The 20158-nt window shown below is 52.3% G+C and overlaps 1 protein-coding gene across 2 annotated transcripts; it reads right to left on the minus strand.

The window, feature by feature from the left end:
* Positions 1-4214: 4214 nt before the first annotated feature.
* Myo1g (myosin IG) lies at positions 4215-18363 on the minus strand. Of its 2 annotated transcripts, XM_050140829.1 has the most exons (22): positions 18257-18363; positions 16520-16728; positions 16304-16397; positions 15288-15453; positions 14995-15048; positions 14512-14622; positions 13781-13897; positions 13101-13325; positions 12861-13006; positions 12396-12510; positions 11987-12157; positions 11741-11811; positions 10178-10252; positions 9868-10000; positions 9144-9310; positions 8548-8755; positions 7790-8013; positions 7185-7329; positions 5816-5920; positions 5486-5599; positions 4628-4782; positions 4215-4553 (listed from the first exon to the last, which is right to left on the minus strand). In XM_050140829.1, the coding sequence occupies exons 1-22, from the start codon at positions 18349-18351 to the stop codon at positions 4397-4399; spliced, it is 3057 nt and encodes a 1018-aa protein (XP_049996786.1). In that variant the 5' UTR covers positions 18352-18363; the 3' UTR covers positions 4215-4396. The 2 variants fall into 2 exon arrangements, with proteins under 2 accessions (XP_049996786.1, XP_049996785.1); XM_050140828.1 differs by lacking the exons at positions 16520-16728; positions 18257-18363 and having other exon boundaries at positions 4217-4553; positions 14995-15043; positions 16304-16396.
* Positions 18364-20158: the final 1795 nt, after the last annotated feature.

Here is a 20158-nt window from a genome sequence, read left to right on the forward strand (position 1 = left end):
ATGGGTTAACCAAAGATAAAAGGGTTAGCTAGCAGTATGTTTAAGTGATTGGCCAAGCAGTGACTTAAATTACATAGTATTTGTGTGATTATTTCGGGTGTCTAGGTGGCCGGGAAACAAACAAGTGGCCTCCTACAACACCTTATGAAAGAGCTGGACAATCAAGACTCTTCAGACAGAGTTATGACACAGGACTGGCACACTCATACTGCTAAGAGCAGGGAGACCACAGCCTCAGGTAAAGGGAGTTCAGTGTCCACTGTCTCTCTGGGGTCTCTCCACACATCTCCACCCCGGTTACCGCATCCCACCCCTCTCGAGTCAATGCTCTTATGTCGACTACAGAGGCCTGTGGAGGCCAGAACTTAAATGCGCACTGTAAAGCAACGGTCACCACAGCTTCAGCCCTATGGCCGCTGGAGAGGAGTTCAGGACGTGCCCCGAAGCCTTTGGAGTGTGTGCACATCACAGCTAGGAAACTGGATCTCTTGGATCAGCCGTTCCCTCTGTTACTTCGTCCAGAGAATCTAGAAACCAGAAGGCAGCAGCAAGATGTTCCTCGGCTTTCCAGAAATGTGCCAAAGCACTATTACAGAGCTGCCAGATTCTTCACTGCTCGCAAATGGGAAATGGTGACTTTTTCGTTTTGCTTTGCTTTTGTGTTTTGAGATAAGGTTTCTCTGTGTAGCCCTGGCTGTTCTGGAACTCCCTTTGTAGACCAGACTGACCTCAAATTCAGAGATCTGCCAGCCTCTGCTTCCTGGGAGCTGGGATTAAAGGAATATGTCATATACCACCACCTGACTTAAATCAAGAATCTTAAATGCTCTTATTTGTTTATATATATATATAATTTATTTTATTTTATATTCATTGGTGTTTTGCCTAAATGCATGCCTGTTTGGAGGTGTCAGAAGGCCTGGAACTAGAGTTATAGACAGGGTTGAGCTACCATGTGGGTCCTGAGAATTGAACCCAGGTCCTCTGGAAGAGCATTCAGTGCTCTTAGCCACTGATTCATCTCTCCAGCCCTATTTTTGCATATTCTTTAAGCAGTGAAATAGCTTTAGTTGTAGTCAGATTTAGAGTCAGCTTGAGACACGTCAGGCTGTTAAGGACGTTCAACCTTACAGTTTCTATAGAACTACTCCTGGTATCAAACCCTGTTATTATTTAGGGTTCTCTAGAGTAGCATAACCAAAAAGATGCAAACAGACAATATAAATATATAAAACAGATCTGCTAGGCAGTCAAAGATCTGTATTTAGTATAAATCGTGGTTTTCAGTCCATGTCTTTCCCCGAGAGATTCCATTTTACAAGCACCCCTTGACTGTTGTAAGTGAACACAAACATGACTCTGAACCTGTAGAAGGAGCTGCGGGCTGCGTTCCTGCCACCCGGCTCCCGGCCGCCTGGCTAGCTTATGTCTCGAAATAATTACATGGAAACTGTATTCTTTTAAACACTGCTTGGCCCATTAGTTCTAGCCTCTTAATGGCTAATTCTCACATCTTGCCTAACCTATATTTAGTAATCTGTGTAGCACCAGTCTTACTGGGAAAGATTCAGCATGTCTGACCTGGTGGCTTGCTTCATTGCATCTGCCCTGGAGAGGAGAGGCATGGCGTCTGCCTAACTTCCCTTCTTCCCAGCATTCTGTTCTGTTTACTCCACCCACCTATGTTCTAACCTATCAGGCCAAGCAATTTCTTTATTAATTAACCAATGAAATCAACAGATTGATATTTGACACTCCCACATCATGAACCTTGTTAGACACATACACAGTCCTCTGTCCTGCCCTTCCCACAAGACACAGACTGAGAAGTAACTTCTTTCTACAAATATAAATGTGGCATAAAGTTTTCAAAATAAATTGGAGCCACATAGGCATGGTAAAATCATATCAGGAAACCAGACCCACGAGAACATATCAACTACACCAGACTCGAGAGTGAAGTGCACTCACCTGGACCCCTTAAAGTGGGAGACACCTAACACTGATGGCAATAGTCCCCAACAACCTGTCATCTGCCTCCCAAGTGCATTTGTCAAAGGACTGACAGACAGATCACTCCCAACCACAGAAGCTGCTGCTCCTTTTGGCTCCCACAGTGATGTTGTCCACTTGAATTGCTGCCCAACCATCCAGCTGGTTACCCTATTTGTCTGGACATGGTCCTGAATCTTGTATGGCAGCTCCACTTGACCCCAACGCTCTGCTCAGTTCTGACCCTGTGACTTGGCTTGAGCAGCTGGTCGCAGTCCAGAGATTCTCTCTGTATCTCAGTTACCTCACACTTCTGAGTCTCGGCAAGGTCCCTTTAACCTCCTTGGACTCTGCCATGACCAAAGAAGCAGAGAACTCAGTCGCTTCTCAGCGCATGACGCTGAAAAGCCTCCGCAGTTCTGGTCCAAGGCTGAAGACCTGAATTCTTCCTGGAGAGTCACTGGTTTGACGTCCATGTTGAAAAGCTGAAGATGCTGATGTCCACTGCCCTCCAGTGACACCAGCAGTGACAGACACACTCACTTTCTCTAGCTTCTTCCTCCACCTTTCCCTCCTGAGTCCCGTCCTCAACATCTTTCAATCCAATCGTTTGATAACCAAGACCATCTACTTGGTGACCATCAGTGACTGCCCTGAACTCCTATGCCTCCAGGAACTCTCTGGTGCTCACCCTCTTGCTCCACACTCCCCTGTTAATCATCCACACACGCTGCTATCCGCAGCTTTATTTCAAAGGGTGATGAGGCGTTCATAGCCCAGCGCTGCTGGCGGTCCTGTGCCGTTACCTCTATCCCCAACGTGATGGGCAGTATCTGTGCACAGTCACACTCCCCCCCCCCCCCCGTGTGTCCACCTGTGCTTGGCTTTGTGCTGTGGAGATGTAGGGAGGTCAGCCTTGCTTTGGGAAAGGACACACGGGCTGGCTCCTGATGGGGGCAGAGTTGCAAGGCTGTGCGGTTCCTGTGCTGCTGCTTGGTCCCTTGGAAAGTATATGGGGTGTTCTTGGTGGCACATTTTCATTCCTGGTAAGTAGGACAGAGTGACAGGTGGTGCATGGGAAATGGAGTCACAGAACTAATAATCCCCCAGCCCTGCCACAGGGACCTTGCAATTTGGGCTGTCTCCATCTGCGGGATTATTCTTAGTGAGGATTTAAACTGAACAGATGGTTCCGCTTGTCTAAAGTTGCTTCTGGAATGTTCTAACCTTTTCTTCCTCCAAGACATAGTGAGAGCAAGAGCACACCCCAGTGGTGTTGTGTTTGCTAGGTTCTATGTCTTGAGTCTCAGGTTTCTCTCTGCCCCCGCCCTGTGAGAGTGGGTACCTGAGGACATCCCTAACAGGAGCTGGGGGTTGAGACGCCCCATGGAAGTCTTCTCTATTCCTGCCTCCCAGATCAAAGATGAGGTAAATTCTACCTCTACAGGCACCATAGGAAGGTCAAACTCCACATATCCAACCTGGAAAATTCCCATCTGCCAGGGGGCAATAGCTAGCCATTGCCATCTGCAGATGGATAGACAGGGCGAAAGCAGTGGTTCTGACTGCTGAGGCCCAGGTGGTGGGTGCTGGGGGTCAGAGGGGCTTGATACAGACAGGGCTTGACTGGCCCTACACAGTGGAATGCTGGGAGTCTCCTGAGAGCTCTGCCCTTGAAGTGGGCTTGGCTAGAGAGCTACCCGTGGGCCCCTGACTTCATGGGGAACTCGTAGCCTGTGTTGTGCATTGCCACCCAGGAGCTCACGCGGCGTTGTAACCATCATTATAGGAGTTGAGAGAAAACGGGCAAACACCTGCAAAACTAAGATGGGTGACCAGGCAGCAGTGACGCATGCCTCTGATCCCAGCACTGGGGGGGGGGGGGAGAGGCAGGAGGATCTCTGTGAGTTCCAAGCAGCCTGGGCTACATATAGAAACTATGTCTCAAAAAACCCCAAAAGGGAGAGCTAGCTGCTAGCTGTGTGTATAATCACATAAGTCAGACAAAAGTTCTCAGAGTTCCCTGTTTCTTTCTATCATTTCCCAGGTAACCCTCTTGCCACACTTGGGTTCTATGGTACCTTTTGTTCTGACTATCCCCATTTGTACCACCTCTCTTATTGTAGTTGTTTTGTTTTATTTTTGTTTTTTTGAGACAGGGTTTCTCTGTAGCTTTGGAGCCTGTCCTGGAACTCCCTCTGTAGATCAGCCTGCAGTGGATGAGCAGGGAATGCTGGGTCAACACTGGCCAAGGCAGCAGCAGCCACACTAGACACAAATATAGCATCTTTATTGTGTGATGTTCCAGGCAGGGGTGGACAAGTCCTGGCCTTTGGCGTGGCCAAGGCAAAGCCAGGTGATTTTAGAACTCTGTGGAAACCAAGCTAGACTGGCTTGGGCTGGCTCAGTGGCTTGGCCAGAGGAGGGTGAAGGCACTGCGGCTACATTTGAAATCTGGCTCAGGCTGCTCTGGCCTTGGCTCCACAGAGATGAGGCGCCGGGCACCACGTTGACTCAGTGGGATACAGTCAGAAACACGGACCTCCAGGGTTCTCCCCTCCCTGCAGCAGGAAGAGCAGAGGGTCAGGGTGGCAGAGCTCTGTATGCCCACTTCCCAAAAGGACCCCAGACTCACCCTTGGCAGTGTGCAGCCAGCATGCCCACCAGCTCCCCAATGCGATTGTCGAGTGGTGGCTGGGAACGGTGTAGACACACTACAAGGTCATCATAGCCTTGGGCGTGTAGCACCACCAGCTGGTCTCGTCCACTGGTCACACTCAGCCCTGTCACCTGAACAGAGAGCTTGGGGTCAGAGTCACATCAAGCAAACCACTTCCTTCCAACAAGACTTCCCTGAGCCCCACTTGGGGAGCCCTATCTTTGGCAGAGTGTCCACTCCAGTATCCAGCCACCCTATGCTGTCCCTGCCTCCCCTCTCTGATCCCTGCTGACAGAGGGGACGACGGGCATGACATCATGCAACAGGATATAGCTACTGTATCACATAGATAGAGTGATACCACTGGTCCTTTGGCTCTCATAGCATTGGAATCACCAGGGGTGGGAGACTCAGAGGTAACATAGCCCCATCCCTGTCTCAGGCTGCTCCTTGTCCTATGAGAAAGAAAATTCTTGGGAATGAAGCTGGCATGCAAAGAACCAAGTTGCCATAGGGCCAGGCAAAGGAAGGGACAGTGTCCCAGAGGAGGTTACTAAAAGTTATGGTGAGGGCTCAGATCTACACAGGCAGGAGATCCTCTAAGACAGCAAAGGCAGAGAGAGAGGGGGTATTTGACTTGGCTAGAGCGTGAAAGCATGAGGTAGGGGCGCTGAGGTACTTGAGAAAGTTACTATAGGGTTTTCAGAGGAGTGCTACCATCCGTTGAGTGCGGGTGACCTGGACAGATAGACAATGGAGAAGACGAGGTAAGGCTCCCAGCCCAGGGTCCTCACCGACACTCTACAGGTGGTGGAGAATGTCTACCATGCTCACCGCATCCAAGGGCACAGCCCGCATCACCCGGTACTGTCGGCCAGGCTCCAGCTTGTAGAGATGCCGGTCGGTGAGCAGGAGGGCCCTGTCCCGGCTCTTGCGGAAGCGATTCACCTGCGGAGGAGCTGGCTGGGCCCAGGCTGGTACTGCCCATTCTTCTCCAGGCCCAGCAACCCCAACTTCCTCCCTCTCTATGTCCTTTCCTCACTGACTGACCGGGGATGACACTTTCTAGGGTATCTGAAGCCACCAGAACTGGCTGGGGCAGTCTCAGGTCTCCTCTGAGTGTCTCTCATCTTTGTGCCCCATGACCTCCATTCAAGTACCAACCTTGCGCACGTGACTGGAAAAAAGCACGGACCCAAAACCATCCTTCTCCCGAAGAGCTTTCAGTTGCTCAGCAAACAGGTGAGAAGCTGTGGGGTTGTCAGTGTCCTGAAGACAAATGATGGGAAGAGGGTGCTTGGGGTGGGGTCTGGAATCATGCTGGATTGACAGAAACTCTCAGCAAAATATCCTTCTCCGCCTTGGTGAATCTTTTTTTTTTAATATTTATTTATTTGTTTATTTATTTATGTATTTATTATGTATACTATATTCTGTCTGTGAGTATACCTGCAGACCAGAAGAGGGCACCAGACCCCCATTACAGATGGTTGTAAGTCACCATGTGGTTGCTGGGAATTGAACTCAGGACCTTTGGAAGAGCAGGCAATGCTCTTAACCTCTGAGCCATCTCTCCAGCTCCTCCGCCATGGTGAATCTTAGTCAAGGTCCTGTACTTCCACAGCTGAGCATACGGGTTCTTTGAGAGCGGAGGGCACAGAACTTCACTGTTTTGACAGTTGAATGGCCTCCTCTTCCTGAAAACTAGCCTGGCTGGACTGGATTTTATGTGGAAGTTCTAGAGAAAGGCTCCAGAAGGCATGAATGGGTTGCATGTCTCACCCAACCACACAGAAATACTCTGGAGACCAGGCCCAGGGATGGTGTCATAGCTAATGTTAGTTGCCAACTTGACACACCTGAGAAGTGCCTGCATGATATTTTCTTGATTGCTTATTGATGCAAGAGGGCCCCGCCCACTGTGGGTGGTGTCCCCAGGCAGGTGGGCCTGGGCTACCTAAATGATGGTTGAGCAAGACAAGGAGAGTGGGCCAGTTGGCAGCACTCCCCTGTGGTTTCTGCATCAGTTCCTGCCCTGAGTCCCTGCCTGGGCTTCCCTGGATGGTTGACTATACTCTATGCACTGAAATGAACCCTTTTCTACCCAGGTTGTTTCTGGCCACAGTGTTTATCACAGCAACAGAAGGCAAGCTAGAGAGATGGCAAACTGACAATAGCCGGGAGAAGGTGAAGGGAGCCATGGCAACAGGAATATTGGCAAATGTGACGTGTGAGAGAATGTGTACGCATGCCCATGTGTGTGCTTGTGTCTGAATGGGTATTGTAACTGAGAATATGAAGGGCACCTGTGCCTGAGAACACAGCACTCTCAGGGGGCAGGGGTTGTTCAACAGAATCCAGGATTGGGTATGGTTAAAAAATCCCAAAACCTCAAGCAAGAACCTTTGGAGCAGGGCCAAGAAGAGGGTTCAACAGGCCAGGCAACACCAGGATGGACAGAATAGCTGGTAAGACCCATGCCAGGGTTAGTTCAGTTCTGAGCACTCATTGCCCTGGACCGAACGATACTCACAGAGGACAGGTAGTCTCGGGCCCAGGCCCGCTGGCAGCCCCAATCCTGACGCAATCCTTGCAAGGCCCCCATAGCGGCCACCTTGGCCTTGATCTGGGTCATGTCTGAAGGAGGAATGTTCTTCACTAACTGCCGTGCCCGCCACCTTGAAGAGGACAAGGATCAGAAGACACCTATCTGTGTTCATGGCTTCTCCAGCTCCTCCCCCAAAGAGCCGTTTCTTCATCTGATGTTGACTGCTCTTTGGGTCCCCATCCCTGCCTATCTTTCTGGCCTTGACCTTTTGTACCCAATGTGTGTCCTTAGGAGACAACCTCCAAACCCACAGTCGTTCAGCCTGACACTTGCTTTGGGTTCTCCTTCCGGAGAACTACTCAGATTTCCAGGTCCCTACCAACACAGAGTCCCCATTTCCCAGCCTCCCTAACTAGCTTCCTCTGTGAAGGCCATGGCACTGGACCAGTACAGTCATGGTACCTCGATGGCCAGTTACTACTACTCAACCCTATCTTCCTGCTTATTCAGGGGGTGGGTCTCCCAGTCAGGCTCAAGGATTCAGAGGACAGTGACTGCATGAGAAATCATATGGAGGGCTGAGATGGTACCTGCTGAAAAGAAGATGGCAAGTGTCCTGGAAGGGCTGCAACACAGCAGGAGGTGGTGGCCACACAAGGTCACGGCCATAGAGTGGGGGCTGCCGTGCAGCCTGGAACCGTCGCTGCAGTTCAAGCAGGTGAGCACGCACCTTGTGCCTCCGGAACCAGCGCATGATAGTATAGATGGCCCTTAGCCGCCGGCAGCGCCACCTAGCCAGGGTGCCACGCCATGCCTAGATGGAACCCATGGGATAGAACAAGGGGTCATTCCCAAGCAAGGCACTAATGTCCTACTCTAAGATGGCCTTTAGTCTTTCCTGAGCACCCCTGGCTTGTCTCCAAGAAGGCTGACCACACCTCCTGCTCTTTGGAGCCACTTCCATCTGGAGGCTTGTTCTTGGGTAGGCATGTGGCCCTTGAGGATAGGCAAGCCCTGCTTAAGGCTCTGCGGGCTCTCAGGAAAGAGCAGCTCTTCTGGACCAGACCTTGTAAGCTGGCCCTGTTGGCTCCCTAGGCAGAAAGCTTGTGTGGGAGAGAGGAGACAGGAGATGAATGTCTCCACGGCTCCCAGAGACAGAGGGGCATCCCCAGAATGTGACTGTCAGAACTCAGACTGAACCTCACAAGGAAGGCAGCCAGGGACCCACGCATGACTTCAAAATATCAGGAACACTATCAAGAGTGCAGTGGGAAAGGCATAGTCTGCAGCTCTTTGTGGACACTCATCCCCCTCAAAGAGGGTGTCCAACTGGCACCCCTTCTCGTACCTTCTGCAGTAATAACACAATGATGGGAATGAGGCGAGCTCGGCTCTGTTCCAGAGTGACCAGCGTCCTTGGGGATCGGATGAAGAGCTTGCTGTGGCCAAAGGCCACATCCCCTTGCAGCCCATGCTGCTCCAGCAGGGCGCTCACAGCCTCCTTGTCGGAGCCCAGCAGGTGGTTGGGCCACGTGTACTCGCAGGTCATCTTGTACCTGTCACCACAGAACAGGAAGGTGGGAGTTTGGTGTCAGACAGTACACATCGATCCCCGCTCCGTGAAGAGCACTGGGAAGAATGTAGGGGTACCAGGAATCCACGGGACTGACAGTTATGACCTTGGGCATTGCCCTCACCACCAATTTCTTCCCACACCTATTACATGTGTCCCCACATATGGCCTTGCACATATACACATGTTCACATACACACATCTTCCCCACACTTTCTCACTGACATTTTGGTGGGTGCCTTGGGGCCAGAGGTACACTGGCTCCAACTTGCATCGTCATTTAAGACATTATTTAGGGTCCCTCTGCTTCTACCTGCCAGATTCCACATGGAGTCATCGCCCACGTTTGTGGTGGGCGTGGGAGCCTGTACCTGAGCAGGAATCGCGGGTAGGGCTGACGGGAAGCAAAGCCAGCCCTGCGGACCCTCACATTCTCCAGGAGCCCCAGGTATGCCACCTGGTGGCGACAGTGGGCTTCATCGAGCCGCCCAGCCACCTTGTCTTCATTGGGCTTGATGCAGCGGACATAGAAGGGCTCCTGTAGGGACAGAGGGCACTTAGGGGCCTAAGCTTGTGGTTTCTGTGTGTCCTGCCCCAAGAAGACAGGGCTTCTCAGGCCCCAAAGAGCTGGATTAGCAGAGCCGGGATAAGGGAAATCACAGCAGAACAAGGGTCCTAGAGCCTCACGAACCAGAGCCCAGAGCTAGGTTCCGGTCCAGGAAGGAGGAAGGAGCTCTTCTCTCTGCCTTCTCCCTCTGCGCCAGAGAGGCTACCATTTCTGGATGTTCTGCTAACGCACCCTTCCATACCCTCCTCTCAGCTGCTCCTCTGACTTTCGGTCTGAAGCTCCCCAAGAGAGCTAGTGCCAATTTCTGGTCCCTGTGGCTTTCAGACACTCTTACCCAGGAGGCAGTAGGCTAGGGGTTTACTGCTTTCAAAGCTTGCCCTGTGTTCAGTGGTTGTACAAGTCTGACCTCTGAGCACCATATCTAACCTCTACTACAGATCTGGTCCCTAGTGGGGCAAGCAGGACCCAAGCAGACAGAATAAGAATGCCCACCCCTCCATGACAGAGAAGGACATGAAAGGCAATACCTTGGAAGCCAAGTTCTCCACTAGTGCAACCATGGAGTTCTTAAAAAGCGTGCCAGCTGTCAGGGGGCGCTTGGTTACTTCTGTAATGTCCTGTTGCCCATCTGGCCACATGGCCCGCAAGGTGGGATCTGCACTGTAGACACAAGCTGCGTTTACCCAGATGCCCTGGCAAGGCGTAGCCCACGTGACCTAGGATGGCTCCAAACTACGTAGTTTTATTTTTGAACCTCTCAGGCTGTCTGTGAATTAAGTAGGGATTAGACCTCAGAGTCCCTGGCCCCCAGCCTGGCCTGGCAAAAGCCGCCCTTACCTATTGTACAGCAGCCGTTTGAAGTCCTGGAAAAGGGAATCTCTATTCTTGTCAATGAAGCCCTCCACAGAGTACCTGACCAAGACAAGAGTGGGTGAGTAGATCAAGGGCCCAGCAGACAGGCCACCTAGAGTGCCACCTTCTGCCATCTATCTCTAATTTCCTGGGTTAGTATCTCCCAGCTGCTACCCTCTGCTGCCTGGTCTCCCTTGGGTCTGCGTTCTCTTTTGTCCCCTACACCTATTCTCCTTAGGATAAACTCCCCTGCCGGAAAGGACTCAGTGGCGGAGGTCCCAGAACTAAAGCCAAACATCCCTGCACCAAATCCTAGCTCTTCCTCGAGTGCACTGGGTGGCTTTGGAAACGCTGTCTCATGGCTCCGCTTCTCGAGGTACACTAAATACTTGAGCCAGGTCTGCTGGGTTTCTATGAATACCAGCAATTACAGTCATGACGAACAGCTCCAGCCTCGTGACATAGAACCTCAGAAGAATTCTTGGTTCTTGGACCACTGGAAAGTTAATTGATAAATATTGGCTCTGCTTATAGCATTGATGAAGATACAAGTGTGGATTACTGTAACAGGTATGATCATCAATTTCCTCTCCTTGGGAAGCTTCCATCAAATACTGCACTTCAGAGAGGAATGAGAGGTAAATTATCGGTCATAATGACAAGCCCAGAAAGAAAACCTAGACTTTGAAGCTCCGAAGTGTGGTGCTAGTTAGTTTTTTTGTCAACTTGACACAAGCTTTTCCAGGGCCTCTGCTTCAGTTCCTGCTTTGAGTTCCTCAAACGAGGAACTATAATTGGATTATGTTTCTGAAACAAACCTTTTCCTCCCCAAGTCACTCTTGGTCGTGGCCCTTATCACAGCAACAGAAAGCAAGCCAGGACAGCTGTCGGGACTGCTAACTATAAGCCCCACCGGGGGCTAACTATAAGCGCAAGGAATTAGCCAGGATGTGGGGGTACATGCAACAATCCCAACAACTGGAAGGCTGATGGAGGAGAGCCACGGGTTCTAGGCCAGTAGTGACAACCTATATAGACCACGTAAGGGTTGGGGAGGCACTCACTGGAACAGTGCTTGCCTACCGTGTGCACAAAGACCCCAAATCTGATCTCCAGAACAAAAAGAAAAAGATAGAAAGGAAATAAGGAAGAAAAGGGAAAGGGAGACAAAGAAGAAAAGGAAAAATATGCAGGATTCTTGCTTTCTAGGGACCACCTACCAACCCCTTCATATAACAGGGGTAAGGTAGGGCTCTAGAATGGGTATTTTGTTGTTAGGTTTTTGCTTTTGTTTTTTTTTTTTGAGAGGGTCTCCCTATTGTGTAGCCCTGGCTGACCTGGAATCACTTTGTAGAGTGGAATGACCTTGAACTTACAGACAGCTGCCTGCCTCTGCCTTCTAAGTGCTGGGATTGAAAGTGTATGCCACCATGCCCAGTTTGACCTGGGTGTTTTAAAGGAGCGTCTAGATGCATACAGCTGGGGTAGGACCCAAAACTTGGTGTCTTTCCTGTACCTATGCTTCTTGGGACTGAAGGTCCTACTCACGTGACATCCCCTGCATAGTGTTTGATCCGGAAGTCTCGGCCAAACTCCATGGTTTTATCTGTAGGGCAAAGCTGTGGTACAGGCAATGGTAAGACATGGGCAATGGGGGCAGCTTTGTAGTCTATGTGAGGGGACAATCCCACAGGCACCTTTGCTGGACAGAGGTAACTATGACAGTAGCATCAGGCTACCTCTGTACGTGTCCCCACCCTCGGTGCTGCCACTGCACGGGGACAACTAGCGCACCTGGCGGCTCGAATAGTGCGGGTGGTGGCGGTGATGTGTGTCCAGGGTCTGCAGGAAGATGCGGTCAGTGATCGGGCCTGCTGTGCTGCAGGCCTCATCTAGCACAGCCAGGATGCCTCGGTGGGGCCGCTCGACTAGTTCCACGATGGTGGCGTTGTTGAAGTATTCAATCTGGAGTGGAGGACACCAGAAGGGAGGCTCTAGAAAAACTCCCGACACTGACCGGTCGCCTCCCCTTGCTCAGGGCCTGCTTGTTGCCCTTCCAGGTCCCTTGAGGCTCCTAACGCATGCTCCTCCCTGATAGCCACCAGCCGCCCTCCCCGCCCCCGGCCCCGCCCCCGCCCCCATCACCACCGCCCCCCGCCCCCTGCCCCCCCCCCGCCCCCGCCAGCCCAGCGGCTGTGCTCACGCTCTGCCAGGCGATGCCCTCGCGCTCATACTCCTCTTGCTCTTGCTTCAGGATAAGCTGGATGAAGAGCTGCTGGAGCTTCTCGTTGCAATAGTTGATGCAGAACTGCTCAAAGCTGGGGGTGGGGTGGGACCTTCAGAGGGGCTCTCACTCCTTGGGGGTTAGGTAGTGATGGACAGCTGCCTGTCTCCTAACAGCTCTGCACTGTGAGGTATGAGCTCTCCTCCCTACCACCCCATGTCCCAGAATGAACTTGGGAGCCATCAAGAGAAGTGAGCCCCCAAATTTCACCTGCCATCAGGTTACCATAACTGCCTGGAGGTAGAGCCAAGGCAAGCTTAGACTCAAGGGCCGGCAGGAGAATCTAAACATTCCTTCCTCCTGGCCCAAACAAAGTTTCTGAATTACGAGGGCCACAGTGGTTACAGGGTCAAATGTACAGTTGCGGTTGGCTGGGTTGCCTACCTGTTGACGGGGAAGACTTCAAAGCCATAGATGTCCAGCACACCAATGACTGTGTCCTTGCCGTCACGCCGAGGGTCACGGCCCCGGGGTTCCATGATGCCATTGATCCTGTCCACGACCCACTCAAACAACCGCTGGTACACTGCCTGGAGTAGGACGTGTTTTCTGTGTGACCAGCCCACCATCCCTATCAAGGCCCCATGGTTTCTCCCTCCAGCTGCTCTGAGAAGAGCTGAATACCTTGGCACAGGCGTCCCGGGCATAGCTGGCCTCGGCCACAGTGTGGCCTTTCTCTATGAGTTCTCGGCCTCCGGAAGCCACTGTACGAGCCAGTAAGGTTCGAAGAACAAGGTCCCTGGGTGTGGCTGTTAGCTTGGCCACGTAGTCCACCAGGGCCTCCTCTGCTACTGCCAGGCCTCCTTTCTGTGGCCCATTTTCCTCTGTCTCCACAAACTCGATGTTGCCCTGGTGACGAAGGAATCATGAGCAGGTTGGCTGCCTTTGGGCAGAGAGAAGGACAGATGGACAGATGGACACAGATGGAGACAGAGGATGTGGGCGTGGGAGAACACAGCTTTCACCTAGCCAGCGCTGTCAACTGACCACCGTGAGCCACAGACACAGCAGAGTTCTAAAACTTGCAACTGAGGCCTCTCAAGAAGAACCGAAGCAGAGAGGTGCTGAGGAAGAGCTCAGAGGCCACAGTGCCAGAGGCGTGAGAGTCAAGGCTCAGCTGTCAAAGAGCCTAGGCTCCCCACTCTGTATCAGACCCTACTACTATGGCACAGCCCACTCAGACTCAGCAGGGGAGGAAGGCGGCTCAATGACTCTGCAGGAGTATCCCCCACTAAGTCCAGTCTTTCCCCTTTGGACGCTCCCAGGAGGAGAGGTCGCCCTCCCAATTTCCAGGCCAAGCTCACCAGGTGCAGTATGGCAGCTAGGATCCGATGGATGGACTCCACCTCCTCAGGACTGAAGCCAATGATCTGCATAGCCTCCATCACGGCTTGGTGGCTCTTCTCATCACTATCCAAAGCCTAGGGGAGAAGGTGTTTACTACCCACGTAACATGGGCCCAGGACCCCTGCCCTTATTAGACCTCAGTTCCTCCATCTCTGAGCACCTGCTCACCCTCTCTGCTTCATGAGTCCCTATTCCTCCATCCATATGTGCTCATCCAGTATCCTGTCTCCTCCCTGAACTATTTTCTTGTAGGTAGGGGCTACTTGTTCATATCCTGGCCACCCAGACACAAAATAATTACACAGAAACTATATTAATTAAAACCACTGCTCGGCCTATTAGCTCAGGCTTTTTATTAACTAACTCTTATATCTTAAATTGACCTGTTTCTGTTATTTTATATTTTACCACGAGGCTCGTGGTTTACCGGTAAGGTTCCAGCAGGCGGGCATCTTTCTCCTTCAGCGCCTCTCTGACTCTGCCTATTCCTTTCTATATCTCTTCAGATTTCCCACTCGGCTTTACCCTGCCCTGTCATAGGCCAAAGTAGCGTTATTCATCAACCAATAAAGCAACAACACATAAGCAGGAGGAGATCCCACTTACTTGACCGGCTCACACCCTCTGGCCTACGCCAATTGCTGTCTACTCCCTAAGTCTGACTGAGACCCGTACCCCTTGCCCTCACATTGTGCACACCCATGCTGAGCCCGGCTCCCTGGCGTGTGAAGTTATACACAGCAGGATTCCTCTCCAGATGCAGTCCTTGCAGCTCTTGGTCGTCACTGCCCCTAAGCAACTGGAAGGCACATAAGTCCTTTCGTTAGGCACTGAGTTTCAAGGACCCTCCTTTACCAACTCTATCCCCCAACAGAAACAGGAAAAACTGCCTGTGTCCCAGGCAGGGTACTTAGAGTCTCTGGGTCTCAGATGTTGGAGACAACTCCATTCTCAAGAATGTCCCACCCTTTGGTGCCTGGGGTGAAGTATGATCTTTGGGATAGAGGTAAGGGGAATAAAGACAGTGGTTGGGGGCTGGTTAGCGTTGGGCAGAGAGGGGAAATCGGGGGCAGCGAGGAAGGGAAGGAAGACAGGTCCAGCCTAATGCCCTTCCCTGCCTCTCCCTTTGTTTGCTAGCTTGCTCTCATCCCCTCTCCACTCACAGACTCACCTGGTAGAAGGCATGGAAGTTCCTCTCACCCACATGCTGCTTGAGGACCCTAGACTGAGGCAAGAGGGGTAGTTGGATTCCAATCCGGGAGTGGGTCAGCACCAAGGACCCGGTCTGTGTATGGACCCGGTCTGTGTATTACCAGGAGGAAAGCAGCCCAGGAGTAGGGACGCTGTGACATAGGGACACTGAAGCCCAGAGAAGGGCCACTGAGGGCTCTGCTTTCCCCATGTATGTTCCCAGCCCCTGGGACCTTCGCGTCAGGGAAGGGTCACCTCGGCCCATCCGCCCACCTTCTCCAGCAGATAGCTGTGGATGTGTCCTCCAACAGGATCCCCCTTGAAGTCGAAGTTGATGTCCATGTACTTGCCGAAGCGGCTAGAGTTGTGGTTGCGGTTGGTTCGGGCATTGCCAAAGGCTTCCAGCACACAGGTAGACTTCAGCAGTACATCCTTCACCCTGTGGACAGAGGGACTAGGGACTCAGTGCAAAGACCCCCATCTAGAGAATAACCACGGCGTCTCAGGATGAGCCAGGAAGCTGAGCCGGCTGAGGAACGAGTGGTCCACCGTGTTCAGAGTGTCCCCTGCGCTGTGCATAACTGTCAGCTTCCTTCTGAGAACTGGAAGTGCTCTTGTCCAGCTTGCTTGTGTCCATGAAGCTCTGAGCCCAGGACAAGTGCTTAGCCAATGCCATGTACCGTTTCTTGTGGCCACCCCCGGGTCCCATCTCTTTTACAGCAGAGTCCCAGGTCCCATCTCTTTTACAGCAGAGTCCCGGGTCCCATCTCTTTTGCAGCAGGCCTTTAGCTACAGTGAGGTAGCATGGATGGTCACCTGCTGGGAGACTGATATTCTTGCAGGTGTCCTGCAAGCCCCCACCACAACATTACCACTGGAAAAGACAGGCTAAGACCCGGGTACTTCTGCAGGGCCTGAATGCAGAGTAGAGGGCTGGGCTTCCAGCCCATATCCTGGATAAGGCAACTGGAACTCAGACGCCTGCCTGGCCCTCCTCACCAGGCTGTCAATTTCTCCAGGCTTCGGTAGACTCCACAAAATGTTCCCTTTCCTGCTTTGAGACCTGTTGATGCCACCTCCTCCCCAGCTGGCAGTGTGCACACCTTGTCTTGGTCTCAGCCCTTTCATCTGAAAGGTGCTCGGTGTGGCTTTAGGGTACAGGGAGTGACCTGAAGCCTTCCTGATAGAGGTTGGCTTGAGCTGGCTTCTGCCTTTCATCTTTTGTTTCCTAGCCCAAGGCCCTTCCCCTAGCAAAGAAGCCTTGTGCTGCTGGGCCCCCAAGTGCTCACCTCTCCACCTCAGCCCTCTGGCTTGGGTTGGTGACAGCAGCGATGTACTGCATGATATGCTTGCTGGCTTCCGTCTTCCCTGCTCCACTCTCCCCTGCCAAGAGGAGAGGGAACGAGCATCAGCGACACCGCAGCATCCATGCTTACAGGTGGAAGCACCCCCCCTCATTTATTAGTGAGGCATGACTCTGGCATCCGGTTCACAGGCACAGGTACCTGAGATGACGATGCAGGTGTCCCTGGATCTACGCTTCATTGCCTTGTAGGCAGCATTGGCCACAGCGTAAAGATGGGGTGGTCGCTCGTAGAGCTCACGGCCCTGGTACTTGGCAATGGCCTCTGGTCCATACAATGGCAGCTCCTGGTAGGGGTTCACGGATACCAGCACCTCACCGATGTAGGTATAGATACGGCCCTTCTCAAACCTAGGTACAGCAGAGTAAGGCCTCAGCATTCACATCCACATGGGAGGCCTCAAGCAGTCATCAACCCCTCCCAGAAAAGATCATAGAGAGGAGAAAAGAGAGGCCTCAGTGACTTAAGACACCCTGGTGCTATCCTGGGTAAACTGAGTCACCCAGAGCAGTCCTTAGCACTGTGCAGAGTGGTCCACACTGCTATCTGCAGGATGCTCAGGTCCCAGGAATCAGAGACTTATCCATTCCACAAAGGGGACTGACTTATGAAAGAACCCTGGTTTTTCTCAAGCATCAGGGCTGGCCCCAGGTGACCCCTGGAGGCAGCTGGGTTAACGAGACTGAGAAAAGGGGACTCTTCCAGGGAGGGGGCCTTGGTTGTTTCCTGTCTCAGAGTCTAGGCGGGACCAGAGCCGGAAGGGGACTCGCCCTGCCCCACCCAAATCATAGGGTGGTGATTTGCTTTTCACCCCCTAGTCGTGGCCACCACCCCTCTCCAGCCCATCTTCAGACTTCTCCACCCTTCCGTTCACAAGCCAAGTCACCAGCAGGAGCCTGGGTTGTCCCTCTCTGGGATTTTGTTCTTTGAGAGGAGTCCCGGCCTGCTTGCTCCTTGAGGTCCCATCTGCCCTCGGTGTGTGGGACCCGCCCAACCCCAGGCAGGCCTCCTCAGGGTTCCTCTTTCTGCCACTTGTGACATGGGTACTCCCAGAGACTACAAGCTGTGTGACCTGCCACCACTGTCCTCTGTGGCTCGGTGTACAAAGCAGAGGTGGCATGGTCGTGGGCTTGCTTTCCACAAGAATGAGGCCGACTGCTAACAAAGCATTGGCTCATTTCCTGGAGAGCCCTCTCCATGGGTCAGCCTGCGGCCTCCACCTCTGTGCCTAGGGAGATTCCCTGCCTTCAGGTGCTCTCCAGGGAGCTTCCCAGCACACCGCAGACCCCTCTAGGAGGCAGGCATGAAGTTCCGCTGCAACAAGGCCATTTGTCATGCCGTGGTTTTAGCTCCTGGACCCCTCCCAGCCTTCCTCAGCAGGAAAGTGGGCTCCAGCATCGGTTCTACCCATCCGTGGTAGCCTGAACCCCGCTCATGAACAACCCAGAGCATCGCATCAACTTGCTGCGATTTTCGGGACCCGAGGATGGAGTCCGTTTTATTCTGAAGTTCTCAAGGAGGCTGGAGGAAGGTCCCACATGAGACCTAGGGAAGAAATATCTGCAGGTACAGAGAAAAGGGCGCTAGAGTTCCTGGTCCCCTTGCCTTTGCTCATCAGTCTCAAGGGGGCACCACATTCTGGTCTTGTCAATTAGGGTGTGGTGACAGCCAGTGCGCAGGTCCAACTCTGAAAATTGGTTGCTTTCTGGGTGACCGTTACCTCCCGGAGACACCATTATTCCAGCCTATATTGTCTAGGTGTGTGTGACCCTGTTCCCGGCCCTGATGATGGGACCAGTGTACCTTCCTTACTCAGGTCTGCATGGATGAGAGGGGAGGAGAGGAGGGAAAGGAGCCCGGCACTCATGCCCCATCTACCTGAGCTGTAGGTTCTTCATGAAATCCTCCATTGTCAGTTGGTCCAAAAGCACAAAGTCAGCCTTCCCGTACTCAGGGCCTTCCTCGTCCTCCATCCTGCCCACTGGGAGCACTCAGGTCAGGGCGCCAGAGCTTTCTGTACGGAGGTGAAGGGGCAGACAGAAAGGGGAGGCCCAGCCCTGCCTAACTCCTACAGTGCTGCGGTAAAGTAGGAAGTGGGTTTTGCGGGGGGAGCTTGGCCCTGCCCACTCACAGCTCCTTTGCCCGGGTGCTTCAAATGCTGCTTCCTGCTCCCCGGCCCACAAAGTCTGTGCCTAACGGTCTGGTCCTCTGTTCCGATGGGGTCCTTGTCCTCCTCAAAACTTTTCAAGGTAGTACAGGCTTGTAACCTCAAGCGCTCCAAAGGTTAAGGGCAGGCTGGAGGTGTAGCTCAGTAGGTAGAGGGCTTGCCCAACATTCACGAAGCCCTGGGTTGAACCCTCAGCACCCTATAATAACAGGGCATGGTAGTACATGCCCGCAGTCCCAGTACTTGGAGAAGGATCAGAAGTTCAAGGTCATATCTTACTATCTAGCAAGTCTAAGATCAGTCTGGGCTATGACACCTTGTATCACGAGGTGCTACTGGGAAACAGGGTGTATTGGCACATGCTTTTAGTTCTAGCACTCAGGAGGCAGAGGCAGGCAGATCTCTGAGTTTGAGGTGAGTCTGGTCTACAGAGAGAGTTCCAGGACAGCCAGTGCTGCACAGAGAAACCCTGTCTCAAAAAAGAAAAAGAAAAAACAAACAAAGTGGGGGGTGGAAGGGACTGAGGCTTGAGGGTTGCCATAAAATCAAGGCCAAAATAGTCAACACAATGAGTTGAAGGCCTGAGATAGCAAGACCTGGTCTCAAAACAACAGAAACCTTTGCTAACACAAGAGTTTTGAGGGTTGGTTTTCACTCTTGGGTAGCACATAATAGAGATCCCTGCCCCGCCCCGCCCAACGTCTCCCCCTCTATTTCTTCTTTCCTCCTTTAACTCTGGAGCCCAAGCTGGCCTTCTGCCTCAGCTCCCCAATGCAGTTAGGACTGCACTAGCCCCAGCAGAAGGGGTGATTCTTTTCATTTTATTAAAATCCCCTCTTTTCTGTGTATGAGAGTTTTGTCTGTATGCATACATGGGCACTGTGTGCATGCCCAGTGTCTGCAGAAGGCTAGGGAGGTAGACATCTGTAAGCCGCAGTCCTCTGGAGCAGTCAGGGCTTTTGACTGCTGAGCCATCTCTCCAGCCCAAGAGAGTTTCTTCACATGGTCCTGGTTACCCAGCTGTATGTCACCCCACAGTTCGACATTAGCCAAGGGTGGCCACAATAGAGTTTAAGCAATAAAGACTTCCTGCCTGACTCTGCAGATGAGCCAATGGTTGGTACTGTGGGCTATTTTGATTCCACTCTGACACTCCCGAGATTGTCCAATAAAGTTATACCTTGGATCAGGGGGCAGAGCCAGTGACTAGCTGACGAGAATTGGCCATAGAGAAGCCAGCCAGACCTGGAATGCATTGGACACACAGAATGGGATAGATGTAAAAGAGGCACGTGGTAGAACATAGATTGATAAACATATGGGTTAAGTTGTAAGAGCTAGTAAGGAATAAGTCTAAGCTATAGGCTGAGCTTTCGTAATTAATAAGAACTCTCCGTGTCATTATTTGGAAGCTGGCTGGCAGGACAGAGAAAGATTTGTTACAGGTGGCGACTCAGCACCACGCTATTCCTCACTGCGGTAACAATGGCAGGGGCAGTCTTCTAGCAGGCTAGCTTTGTTTTCCATCCAGCCTCTGAGATAAGACCACACCTCTTGGAGCTCTGGGGCCTGATCTTAGCTGTCACAGGTCTCAACCCTTCATCACTGCAGAA

The sequence above is a fragment of the Alexandromys fortis genome, unplaced genomic scaffold (genome assembly GCF_014885135.2).
Source record: "Alexandromys fortis isolate MF-2015 unplaced genomic scaffold, M_Fortis_MF-2015_v1.1 scaffold_7, whole genome shotgun sequence".
Classification (NCBI taxonomy): Eukaryota; Metazoa; Chordata; class Mammalia; order Rodentia; family Cricetidae; genus Alexandromys; species Alexandromys fortis.